We start from the raw sequence: 13,880 nt of genomic DNA on the forward strand, positions 1-13,880 counted from the left end.
TTTCCATTTACACAGTTTATTGATAGCAAAAGATCATTTTCACTCCTGCATCTTCTCAATAGTCTCCTCCTTGTATTTGCCCTTCTCCTTTCCATCAGCGCGAGACTTGGCCTTGCGTTCCAGGATCTTCTTGCGGTCCTTGTCCAGCTTTAGCCTGGTGATGACCACCTGCAAAGGAAGAGAAAAACAAAACTAGGTTAGCAAACAAGTTGTAAAGTGTCTCATTGACAGTGGTATCAAGTAAAGATGAGGAATAGCTGGAAATTTTCAGGATTTTACACATCCACATGTAGAAGGCATAAAATTAGCGGGGATCACAAGCAAGACTTCAGAGAATGGGAGGAGTTAGGAAGGCTTGACATGTTTTGAGTTTATTTGCTTATGTTGCACAAAGTACCACACATCTCAATATATCACAGCATTACTTATTGCTGTCATATTGTCTGTAAAAGACTAATAAAGTAAGCTCATTCTCTGCAGCTATTAAAGGTATCACAACAATGAGGTGTACTTGTAATTAAACGGCTGCACTCCATTTGTGTGTGCCACTGCCGATATAACTGCCTGCTGTGACATGTAAAACTGTCTGCTAAGATGGGCTTTGAGCCGAGCCAAATGCAAGTACAAGAACTGCATTTCTGATACCTCTAGTCTGCTCTGGTCAGTTTAAGTACCTGTGAGAAATTGCCAAAATGCTGTTGGTAGTTCTTCCAATCACATCTAGTCGACACTCTTGATGTCCTCAAAGCTGATTGAAATGCTACAGCCCAAACACTATTTGATTTGATCATGGATGTAAAATCCAACAGCTGTACCAAACTCAATTTGCAATGTAGGAAAATGTTTAAAAAAAAAGGCCACATTGGCTTGGTGGAAAAGAGGGATAAACCTAAGGATTGGTTTACTGTTGTGGACTGAACAATAAAACTGTAACAACAGTAGTAGTTAATTCAAAAGACCCTTTTCCCACAATATGTATTTTGACTGGTTAATGAACAAAAAGTCCATGTGTTACTAATAACGCAGGCCCCTGTCTGTTCAAGTGTCCCAGTAAATCACGGCAGTATAAGATGAGAAATAAGATGAACTTTACTGATAGTATGATAGTGACCAAGCATGCACAATATTGCACTCAAACTGAAATAGCTAGATGGAACTCAGCCATCGATTTTATTAGTTACACATGTACTTTTCTTTACTATGGCATGTCAAAATGTATTCCATGAATAAGGTGTCTACAAAAGCGCTACAACACATGCTACCTCCACTGTTGGATACTGTACTGTATCTTGACATTTCAGTTGTGTGGCTCCATTTTATGGTTCTGGGGCTTTATTTTAAAATAATATAGTTGAGGAAGTATTACACTGATATTTCTAACTCTCAGTTACATATATAGATGAGCAGAAACTTTATTAATAACTTGCATAATAACACATTTAATGCATAAACACTGAGTTACTGCCTTAAAAATTACCAGTATCCCCTTAGACGGTTGTTCTAATGGACTGCATTAACATGTGCAAGGGTTTCCAATTCCGGATTATAATAAACAGCTCATTATTAACATAGATTCATTACCCAATTAGATTCCTCACTTTCACTACCACTCACAACTTTATAGGGACTGAAAGTTCAGTAATGTTTAACACTGCTCATCCACTTAGTGCTTCCCTGTTTTTGTTTTCTGTTTTTGTTTACCAGTCAAGCACACTAAACATACAAGATGGAGAACAAGAGGACTCAGGTCTTGACAATTTGATGAACCTAATGGACACCAAGAGATATACCACCTTACCATTTCAGAGAGACTGGAAATCACAAGAAACTGTCACACATATGAACTATGTAAACATCAAACATCAGAACTCTCAACAGGACCTAGTCAAACATAGCAACAGCCCGACTACAGTCCCAAAGATCACCATGAAGATGAAACACTTCAGTGCTCTCAAACATTCAGCTCTTTTTGAGTGTATTATAAGTCTGTCATCTTGAATACACTGCTTTATAACTGTTGCACTAGACACATCATTGGTATGTATGATTATCCGATTTTATATTCAGCATGTTTGCACACTACATAATAACTTAAGTTATCAAAATATACGCAACGGTGCAAAGGTACAGTATTTGCCCCTAGAATTTACTGAAATGGAGGTATAAAGTAGCTGAAAATAGAAATACTTACAGGTATACTACTAAGAAATTTCCTAAAAATCAATGAAACACTTGTGCCAAACTCATTCACTTCTAATATCAATAACTTGTCGCTTTGATGGCTAGTAACTGGCATCACAGCTCATAACAAAGACGTGTTTTGACAAATGTCAAGCATTTTTAATCTAATGTTGAACACTACACACCACAGCTAAATGTTGCTCTCCCCTTTCAATCTCCGTAACACAGCGTATGCAAGCTCAGTAATACAAACTTCAGGCCACAATAAATAAAATTTCTCTGGTACTTAAGGAGCACAATACAAGGAAAGTACGTATAATTCTATTAAAGTAAAAGGTGTTAATTGCTTAGGATTGCACACAACATTGTGTGATAAACTTATACTCACTTCATATCAATGAAATGTCAAAAAGGCACAAGAACCTATTGCTTAAGTGTGAGTTTTGACAAGTACACGAAATGCTTTCTGACACAAGTTTGCATTTACTTCCCTGGTGCACAATAATCAATTTTATAATACTTTTTTTTAAAAAAAATTGAGGCAGTCACACCATTTGAAGAATCGATATAATTGTGTCTAACCTTGCTGGGGTGGATGCCGACATGGACTGTGGTTCCGTTGGCCTTCTCTCTCTGCACACGCTCAATGTAGATGACGTACTTCTTCCTGTAGACTTGCACAACTTTGCCAATCTGCTGGCCTTTGTAGTGTCCACGGACAACCTGTTTGTAAACACAACAAGAAAGTCAAACAAATGTGCCTTGCAAATCTTGTGTGAATTAGGACAAACTTTCAGCAATCCAGACAATACCTGGACTTCGTCATCTTTGCGGATGGGCATGGACCTCACGTTGTACTTCTGGCGGAGCTCCTTGGACAGGGGGGAAGACATGATCTTCCTCCTGATGTGTGAGGGGGCATTGAAGTGCCTCTTACGGTTCTTGCGGCGGGAGGATGTTACAAATGGGTTCAGCTTCATGATGCTGGCAGCAAACAGGACATAGAGATTGTTCAACACTTGACAACTATGGTTTCATGTTGGAGAAGTTGCAATTGTTTGATAAATCTTTTCCCATTAAAGCTTTAAACGTGAATCCTACAAGCAAAGTTCTAAAGAAAATTAGCTTAATGAACACCGAATGCTACTTATAAAACATCCATCGACTTTGCGTTCTTTGCATTTTAATTTTCCTGCACACAAACACTCCTGAAACACATAAAGTAACACTGACAAACTAACGCTGCAACCGCTTAACATGTACGTTTACCCTACAGTATTAAAGTAGTAGTTAGCTAACTAGCATCGAGGGTATGACAGCTTTTAAGCTAGCTACATGACGCTACTGCGTTAGCATAATACATAAACCTTTAGCGATTGTATATACCAACATTAACTCAGTGACAGTGTCGAACGAGGTACGGAGTAAATACAAAACACAATAACTACGAAGGAAGCCCAGTATTAATCGACCAAAGCAGGAACTAAAGACAGTCAGTAGCCGACATGCGGATAACGACGAACAGAATGGAAGCACAAATACTGAGGGGCTTTGATTAAATAATCTATAGTCAATATGGATTTAATATTGGTTACTTTTGAATTGTGACAAGGTTCGCGGGGTGTTTAGACTGTTGTAGGAATACACAGTGACGTTAAAGGGAGGATGGATGGTGATAACTTTAGTGAAATTATCTGCCAGGAATTCTTACCCTGCCGTTTGCTCCTCTATGGCCGGCGGAAAAGAGACTCGTAAAGTACTTCCGCTGGCATTAGTTCACACTCAAGTCTCGCGAGATGTCCACGGACAGAGCCATAAAACTCATACGAACATTTATGTAAACAGTAAATATATTACACTTACAGTTGTACTTTGTAGTTTTAGCCCCTTTAACACTACTGCGCGTCAGAATAGTAGAATGTATAGTCAACGTATGAAGCGATTTTTAAAACTTTTTGCTCGTTTTGATTACTTTTTCACGGTCCCGCATTATACTAGGATAAGTTCAAGTTCATAAATATGAATTTAATGAGTCCTATTTTCAAACTATTAGCCACTGGTTTTCTTACCTGTTATTTTTGCGACGATTTAACTCTGGTGTGCCGTCCATATAAAATATTACCACGAGATGGCGCCAAACCAAATTAATCGATAACTTGGTAAGCAGCTGGAAACAAGTTTTGTCTGTGATTCATCAAGTTTTGGCCTATACTGACCTCATACTCTTACGATGTAATTTTGTGCCGCATATGATTGAGCTTACTCTTGTAATGCGAAAATACAAATGGGCTATAGAACATGGTGATCCAATTTGCAAATTTAGTAAGAGTTATTAATAGCCTGTTATTGAATATCGTTACAGAATCATCATTTCCAATTGCTCATTTTGCTCCAAAACCCTTACAACCAAACAAACACGAGGGTTGGATGGAGGAAGAGGAGGAGGTGCATGGTGGTGATGGTTACACCGACAGACCACACATACATCGACCTCCCATCTGAGAGGACAGCGACCCCCTGTCCTGCTCACTCACACAACTAAGCTACATACACGCAGTGAACTGACACCGTGCGCTGTAGTGTCTCCGAGCGGCGCGCAGTTTCACTGGAGCCTGCCTGCCTGCCTGCGTTGTCTGCCTGCGAAAAGTGATGCTGTCATAGCCCCCTGCGCCGCGGACGGAGAGCCCGTTTCCCCTCCCGCATCCCCCCCTCGGTTCCTCTCTGGCTGGCTGTCGCGGCGGCAGTGCGGATGAGGAGCCCGCAACTCAACGCTCTTCATCCGTCGGCAAGCATCGGAGAAGAAGATGAAATGTTTTTCCCGTTATCTCCCGTACCTTTTCCGCCCTCCGAGCACCATCCTCTCCTCCACTTGCCACACCGAAGGTAGGGTGGGACGCCGAGGAGACTGTCAAGGGCTGCGAGTTGTTTACTTTGAGCTTGTGACATGAATGTTTAGGCTGCCACTCTGTCTCCGACAGCACAGCACAGGCTACATGTGTGTAGAAGTTAAGATTGTACTGCTGTAGGGCTCCTAACCCACTGTAGATTTGCCACTGTGCGTGAAGTTGTCGGAGCCATTCTCAAATCTTGAGATGGGGTATATAAAGATCACTGATGCAGATGACTTGAGGGATTTTTATGTGTGTGATTGTGTGTCTGTCTTGTCTGGTGACTGTCACAGCTGGTTTCACTTATGTTTGCATTTTTTTATAGCCAGAGCTGAGATCACACAGGCCTAGATGTAATGAAATGTCAACTTTGTGGAGTTGCTTGACAAGGATCTTTCATTACCCCTTAATATTGGTTCTTCCAATCATTTCATCCTATCACATTTCGCTTAAACAACCCCTAACACTAAAACACATGGCACTAAGCCTGGCTGAGACTGCTAACTCACTTCAGCTCAGATGGTGGAATTTCCTGAAAAAGTCAGAACCTTTGCTACAGTCACTGCCCTGGAGCTTTCCAGAGTCAAAATCTTGAACTGAGTGAATTGACCTCGACTATGATAGCAATAAATGAGTTCATAAGAACAGGGCGATACATCTTGCTGATTGTGCTGTCAGACAGGGAAGTCCAGGAGGGTCTGAGTGTTTGTATAACCAGTCATTTACTAGGTCATAATGTGGAGAGTGAGCCACTGCATTATTTAGCTTTGCATGGTTGCCCTCCTTCCTGTATGCGCTCTGCCCTCGGCCCTCTGGCATGCCAAGGAAGATGGTGTGATACAGTCTACAGTGGAGTGTGTGGTGGTCACAGCCACAGTCACAGTCTGTGGAGTTGTCCTATATAATGTATACTCACTCACTCGCTCCATCAGTCTTTCGCTACAACATATCCATGACCGTTTTCGTTTTCAAAGTTGTACTTCCTGTCCCCCATTCATTATTGTTGTGAGCAATTCTACATTGATTTGTTGGAGAAATTTCATCTATAAGGTTTAAGAGAGGACATTAATTAATTAATTGATTAATACTGAAAAAATGTGGAATGTGAGTATACACCACAAAGCATGAGCTTTAGAATGGCAGCAAAGCAACATACAGTTAAACAATAGGAGGGAAAATATATTCAGATAGACGGTATCAAAAAATAAAATACAGATGAGGTATTTCTGTGTTTCCAGGTGAATTAAAAGAAAACCCTGTGACCAAAGGAGTGCAAGAGACACAAGATATCTGAAGAAAATATTAGGGAATTGTACATTTTGTTTTAAGGAATTTGACCAGCAAAGTTGACAGAAAATTGACAGTGCACACAACATAAACATTACAGTGTAATTAAAGTAGAAGTGTGAAACATAAAGGCCTTGTCTTTGGGTATATTACTTGTGATCCATCTAGTGAGCAGGAAAATTAAGTTTTGTTTTTTTTTTAATTAAGGTTTTTTTTGTTTGTTTGTTTTTTCCCAAGGCCAGTAACTTTCAGGTTTCATTTCAGCTATGCCTCTGGTTTGTATTTTTCTCTTTTAACAGCTGCTTATGTTTTGTTGAAATGTGCTGTTTGAACAGTTCATGCCTCAATGCGAGGCATGATAGCCTGCAAGATTCTTTACCATACAAAGTATAGAAAAATGGTTGTCTTGAGCTCTTAAATATAAGAGGTGAAGTCAACAAGCACAACCCTTCACTCTCTCTCTCAGACTCCTTTTGGCTGAGATAAGGTCGTGGAATAATGGAGGAAATGATAGATCAGTAAATGTAGAGCTGCGATGCTCAGCCACAGTAACATGATACACAATCCTGTGTTGTTGTCTGTGTGGAGAAATATGAAACAGTTTTACACAGAAAGCCTCATGTGCTGAAGGCCAGCAGAGTGTGATGACACAGCAGACGACCTTGGAAATGTGATGTAAAAAATATGACACAGGCTGTTTTGTACGTGGGCTATCGACTCTGTGCATATGTGTTTAAAAAGGCGAGAAAATATGTTTGTGCACGTTTGGTTGGAAGGCAGCTACTGCCTCGACGTTTGTTTACGCCTCTGTTTGCGCTTCCTGCAGTTACCTTGTTACCCTGGTTTGACCTTCCACTAGACCTGCTGGTCTTGAGGAGGCTGGTGAGTGCACTGCTGAAGCTCCTTGTCCTTCTCAAGCCCCTTGGTCCTGGTCCCCACACCCCCGCCCACCCCTCTTCAACATCTCCCAGCATTCATGTCTGCTCCAGCTGAGCAGAGTTCACCCCAGGGAAGATGAGTGTGTAGTTACCATGTTGGTGGAAAATACATTACATAAGCCCTGCGCTGGACCCTATTTTGTGTATGTGTGTGTTCTCTGTATTTGGGCCATTGTGGAGAGCACTGTGCCAACATCACATGGATTCACCTGGATCCAGTCTCTGAGGGATATACAGCCATTTTTTGATTGCATGTGTCTTTTAAAGTGTGTGTGTGTGTGTATGTAACCCCTGTGTAAGTTTACACGAGTCTCATTGTGGCTTTTATGTATTTTTTTCTGCTCTTTTTCCCCCTGGTGTTTTCTTTTTCCCCCATTTGATTTCAGTTTGTCAGTTCTGGTGTGATGGATTAAGTCTTAAAGGTTTCCGATGGGAGTGTGTTTGTATGTATGTGTGTCTCCTTTCTGCTGTCCTGTGTTTGAGTCAGAGAAAAATGTGTGTCCCCAACTGACACCTCGCCACATCTCACGCTGCCATCAATCAACATGGCCAGTCCTGCCAGCCTGTCGGCTTCCTCCTCTTCTTCCTCGTATTTGCTGTTTTATCTGTGATCCATTACTTGTTTGAGTGTGACAGAAAAAAAGCAGAAGAGAGTAATGAATATTTAAGATTAGATCTGTGCCAAGAAAGTCTTTGTGATTAATGACTCTAGAGTGTGTATTTGTATATGTGTGTCTGTGCATTTTGCATTTTTTGTTTTATTTATAGGAGCTTGTCGTAGCAGTGCCTGAAGGGGACCTCTGTCGGCATTTTGACAAAGCACAACACTAAGTTGGAGTTTTGTTGGTGAGGAGCACAGCGTATGCTGGTGTGTACGTGTGCCGTTATCATGCATCCTGTTGTGTTATCCTGACAGACACCCACTTCACAGTTCAAAACACACTCCTCACAGTCACTCCGTCCTTGTGTGCCACCGGGGACAAACACCCAGTTTAAACACACACACGCATGCACACACACACACGCATAAGGCATCTACACCGTCATACACGTGCTTGCTCAGTTTCACTTTGGTCAGCTTTTCTGTTCAGAGGATAGAAAAATGAGTGAACAAGGAACAAAAGGATAGTAAAAAGGATACCAGAAGGAAGAACTGAGACAAGCAGACGTGGTAGCTCTTGAAAGCCACTTGTCAGTCCAGTCCTTTATGTTCATGAGCAGCTATTACTTTATATATTACCACTTTGATAAGCAAAGTAACATGTTGAAGAAGGTGAATGTACTTAAAGGGGAACCCCAGTCTTGTGATTGTATTGCACTCCCGTAAAGTTTGTGGACTTAGGAGAGGGGGATTAATAAAGCAGCACAGATATCCTGCCTTGTGGTCTCTTGTGTGAGAGTCCACCTCCAAATCCACTGGACCCAGTGTTTACCACAACACACCCGAGCAGTGTCTTTTGTTAGACTCTACCTGGTAATTGTCCATGTCCTTTAAAATGAATGGAAGTTTGTAACACAGGTTTTTGATGAAAAGTTGGTTCCATAGATTAGATCTTTATCCTCAGATGTGAGAGAGCTCCTCCAGATCCACAGAAGACACTATGCAACTCTATCTGAAATAGTGCTGCTCAGACTGAACTTGATGTCAACTGAACTTGATGTGCGAGCTCGGTAGAGTGGGGTAGACGTGCAGAAGCTTCTGTTGACAAGTAAACATCTGCTCTGCTGAAGTGCCCCAAAGCAAAACATTTCATGCCTACTTACTTCAGGTTCTCTTCTGGAGCAGACTTTATTTGTTTGTGTCGTTGCACAAAGGAGAATTTACATTCATACAGAATGACACAATAAGATGTTTGATTCTGTTTTTGGAAAGGATTGTTTAAAGCAGTGTTTTCATATTTATTTAGGAGTGTTATTTCCTATCCTTTTCTGTTTGTAGGGATGGAGGATTGTTCTTGTAGCTTTCATGTAGATAAACCACATCGTCCTTGTAATGCAGTAAAGTTTAAAGCCTCAAGAATCAATAGAGTAGTAAAGTTTAAAGCTGTGCTAAGCAATAATTTTATATTTACCTGAAATAACTATGTGTAATTTGAAAGGTGTTGGCAGTAGCGATTAGCCCATAATAATCACATGACTCTGGAGTTCTAAGGAACATTTTAGTGTCTTCCAGTTAATTATTTTGTTCAGAACGCAACTTCACCACTTTGTTTTGCTGCCCTCATCAGCATCATTTCCACAAACTCTGGTAAACCCACCGTATCGTACCTGCCCATCACCAGTCAACAAATGGACTAAAACATCAACAAGCTAATAAACACTGTGGAACATCTGTTAGCTAAACAGTTAGATATTTTTCCCGTGCTAATGCTGCTACATGCCAACTGTTTTTGTAAATTGCCAACTGTTTGTTAATAGCTTTCTGTTTACAGCTTGTTGTGATGTCCTGAAGTGGCCAAAATATCAATTAGTGCAGGTTTAAATTATCTTACTGATGTTTCTTGTGTGTTTTAACTAAATGGTGCACTGATCCAATAAACGGGATTGGTATCGGTGCCAATACTGACCTTTCCAAACTGATAATTTATCAGCCAGATGTGACACGTCCAGTCCACATTTAGTAGTGCTTTCTACTAACAGAACAATTTTACAAACCTCACACACAACAGCCTAATTTGTATTTTCATCATCCTAAAAAATATTGGTGTAAGAAATATTGGTAAACCCTTGTGGGCATCATAATGTGGTCTCCACAGCAGTGACTGCCACCGTTGGTGTGTTTGAACTTATTTTGACCTGGTGGTGGAGCTCCTCGCAGACATGTGAAAAACAGTGGCGTATTGCATCAGATATTTGTAATACATGCTCTGCAGTACAGTGTGTGCCCTCCTGAGGCTAACAGGAGAAATTAGTAGTGGCATGGTGTGCAAAGGGAATTGGCCAGTGCGAAATGGAGCAAGAGGGAGAGAAATGCAAACAAATGCCATGTTAAGTCATTGTAGTTGGTTAAGTTAGGAGTAGATTAGGGTTATGTTTAGGCATTATTTTAGAGGTGGTTAAGGATAGGTTTAGTGCTGTTTTAAGGTAGGTTCCTTAAATTAAGTGTGGGTTGGTATTCTTAAGGTCAGATACTCTCTTTCATTCAACTACATTACCATATGACATTGATGAAAGTCTGTAAATCAAGGAAAGATAACAGAAATTTCATATTGATGAAATACATATTTATGTCTTCTGCCTATGACGAAAGCCAGCCATGACTGGAGGCATGGTTTTCATCTTGTTCATGTCTATGTCTCATTTGCAATATCTCAGAAAAGTCTTGAGGGGATTTTTTTTCATATTTGGTATAAATGTACTCTTGTTTTTGGCCATAACCCAAGAATTCATATGATTTCGTGAAAAAATGGCACATAAATGACCAATGGGATAAAATGAACAATGTTAAAGTCACTGTGACATCATAATGTTTTGCAAAGATACATTTCGGGTTATCATTCAATGCCATAACTCAGCAAGAGAAAGAGATGGAGACTGTGATCATATTTCACATGTTTGGATTATGAATTGGTGACAGTAATCATGCCCACCTTGAAACTGTAGTGACTGTAAAGATATTCTGTGCATGTGATGAAGCTCTCTATCAGTCATCTGTACTCTGGAAGTGTCTAAATGAAGACAGCTAATTTCTTTCTGGAAGATTTCACTGAAATCATACATGTCAGTATAACAATGACGTCCACGTAACCATGAGCTACACGTAATACATTTTAATAAATTCTTTCAGTGTTTCCACTACTGAAACATGACTGGTGCACAGAGGCGTACAACCCAGAGACAGTCATTCTGGTTTTTATACTGAAATGAAATGAAGGGACATAAAGGGGTGTCTCGACGGACGGAAGCAAAGATTAAGTTTTATGGTATGCTTTGGAGAATGCTGAGTAGTAATATAAATTATAGCTGATATGATGTTAATGGGATAAAACGTCGGCCTTTGAAGCCCACCAGGTGAATCTTCCATACAAATTGAGATGAAAACACCACAACATACAAGCCTTTTTCTCACACAGCACTTATCCGCAGTCTCACTTTACCACAAACAGTTCTACACAGTAGGTCGAAATGAAAACAAGGAAAGAAGCGAGCAATTACAGCATCTCTGAAACTCCCTTCACTCCTACAGCCTCACAGGAGGTAGCATATTATTACAGCAAACATAGTGACGCAAATTTCATTCTCTCCTTTCTTTATCGCTGTTTCACAATATGTACAACAAGCATAAATGTTTCATCTCTGGCCTGTAACTACTCCCAGCATTGGAAGTCTTGCACAGCATCGACTATGGCCCTGTTGGGAGCTATGGAAGCAGACAAAGAGGCTCCTGATTGAGCGGGACTGCTTGGCCTGTGCACCGGCTGGCAGGCTCCAGAACAGAGACTCCTGTTGGGATTGTGGTATATATATAGAACATCAGGATGGGCTTCCTCTTTCTGTCTCCCTCCTTCTCTGCATCTGCGTCTGTGGTTTTATTAAGGGTCCTGATGGTTTGAGTGTGACAGGTTTGCACTGCTGCAATAAAATTCATTCATTAAATCCTGAAGTAAGGCAATGTTTGTACTTGAGTTATGCACCTCTGACAGTAATGTAGCAATGAAACAAACAATGACTGACAGAGTTATTTCGGTGTAATACCTTCCTAGATGTGATGGACCAGTGTATTAGTTTAGAGACAACAATGGCTTGATGATTCTTTTAAAAATTGCTCTGATTAATCTCTTTCAGATAAAATCTAAATGACTTAAGTTAGATTAAGCCAAGCTATGATATCACAAGCATTCACACACAGATAAAAAAAAACAAAAAAACATCTTTTTGTTTGCATCACAGCCTCTTTACGTTGTGTGAATAGACTAGCTTGGATGAAACTTTAATGAGGACCCAAAGCTGATAAAATGGCACTGGAGATAATAAAACAAAGAGTTGCAGCAACTTTACATGTTTTAAATAATTCAGCAGAAGGCAAGAAAAACAGATTTTTAGGTTTAAACAGAAGCACTGTATGTATGTGTAGAAGAGGTAGCCTGATGGTGGATTTTTGATTGCAGTAGTTATGGGAGAAAAACATATTAGCCGATTAATTGGCCCAAATCACTTGCCTAACTCTGTGGAAAATGTTTGACCCTGAAACAAACGGTCTTAGACTTCAGAATTAGAAAGTGTTGAAGTGAACATCTGAATCAAAGTGATACATACCTAAATAAATAAACAAATAAACACACTAAACATCCAACTCAAAGTAATTAAAAATACAGCTCAAACTAATCTTGAAAAGTATAGGTGTGAGCGATTATTATAATTTTCCCTCAAAGTTGGTGATTCCAGCTGAGAAGTTTACTGGTGGAGGCTGCACAGCCTCTTAACGTCCTGTTGGCGAAAATTAATCTACCTCTAGATTGTAGTACAACTGTATTTAAATTATGATGCATACTTGGAAACACATAGACGGATGGGGGTATTTGTACACCAGTTGCCATGGGCTATGTGGAAAAATCATACTATAGCTGATTAAGCCACAGCAGGCAACTGTCAAAGTGAAAAAACAAAAACAACATAAAGAAAAAAACACAAAGCCATTTGCCAGGGAGAAAGTTAGTGACTGACTAGTGAACAAAGTGTAGCATTTAGCAGCTAAATAGCTAAATGTGCCCTTCAGGAAGACCAAAAAGAGCTTTAAGGAGAGCCAATACTGGACTCAGCACAATGCCAAATGAATGCTAATGTTGCTCCATGTCTGCTGGATGTGTAAATAAGTGTTGACTAACAAATTCATTATATATTAACAATTCCAGTGACTGCATTTGTAACATGATGGGTTTTGCTGTTTCAGGGATTCTTAAGCTCATCTGACAGGGCTGTGGGGGTACATTAGACAAAATTAGAAAAGATTACAAGATTTATCTATTGTTAATGGAAAGTAAAAGTTAAACTGAGCAGGGTGCTTGAAGAAATAAGAAGTCCTGTAATGCTTTTTGGGTGTGAAAATAGATGAGCAACCCTTCCCTCCATAAGTGAAAACTGTGATTATACTGGGCTTGTGTTTCAACTAACATTATGCATGTTCAGTTGACTTTCCTTGGTTAAAAAATGGTTAATAAGAAAATAAGATTATGGATAGGAAGGCGGGAGAGCCTGAGGCCCCAGATATTGATTCCCTTTTGTGATCTCTCAGAGCTCCAATGTCCTGGTTTCACAGGAGCCCTTAGACAGATGAGCCATGACCCACACTGTCCTGACTCAAGTCCTAGGAGAAAACAGAAGAGGGGTTTTTAATTTAATTTCCTACAGCTGGTGTTACGCCCATTTTGGTAATAATAATTACACACATACACAGGCCTAATCAAAATGCTCAGAGAAGTCAAGGGTTGCGACTAGAAGTGGGAGATAACAATGTCATGTGCTCTCAGGACAGTGGAGAAGTCGTTTTACAAGACCAGAGTCCCTGCTGGGGGTTTATCTCTGTAGAAACCAGCCATACCCACAGGAGTAATGGCTGCCATCCAAGTAAATCTCGCTTTAGGTTCCC

The 13,880-nt window shown here is 40.2% G+C and overlaps 2 protein-coding genes across 2 annotated transcripts in view; one reads left to right on the forward strand and one right to left on the reverse strand.

The window, feature by feature from the left end:
* Window positions 1–4,048, reverse strand: rpl26 (ribosomal protein L26). The gene is made up of 4 exons (XM_046406213.1): window positions 3,893–4,048; window positions 2,994–3,165; window positions 2,764–2,904; window positions 1–168 (listed from the first exon to the last, which is right to left on the reverse strand). The coding sequence occupies exons 2-4, from the start codon at window positions 3,159–3,161 to the stop codon at window positions 40–42; spliced, it is 438 nt and encodes a 145-aa protein (XP_046262169.1). The 5' UTR covers window positions 3,162–3,165; window positions 3,893–4,048; the 3' UTR covers window positions 1–39.
* A 532-nt stretch (window positions 4,049–4,580) lies between these two features.
* ppp2r2ba (protein phosphatase 2, regulatory subunit B, beta a) overlaps window positions 4,581–13,880 on the forward strand; it is a 42,216-nt gene continuing 32,916 nt past the window's right edge. The window contains exon 1 of the mRNA XM_046406211.1: window positions 4,581–5,064. Coding sequence (XP_046262167.1) covers window positions 4,986–5,064 — 79 coding nt within the window. The 5' untranslated portion in view covers window positions 4,581–4,985. The remainder of the gene's footprint in view (window positions 5,065–13,880) is intronic.

Source organism: Scatophagus argus, chromosome 12, assembly GCF_020382885.2.
Source record: "Scatophagus argus isolate fScaArg1 chromosome 12, fScaArg1.pri, whole genome shotgun sequence".
NCBI classification, from domain to species: Eukaryota; Metazoa; Chordata; class Actinopteri; family Scatophagidae; genus Scatophagus; species Scatophagus argus.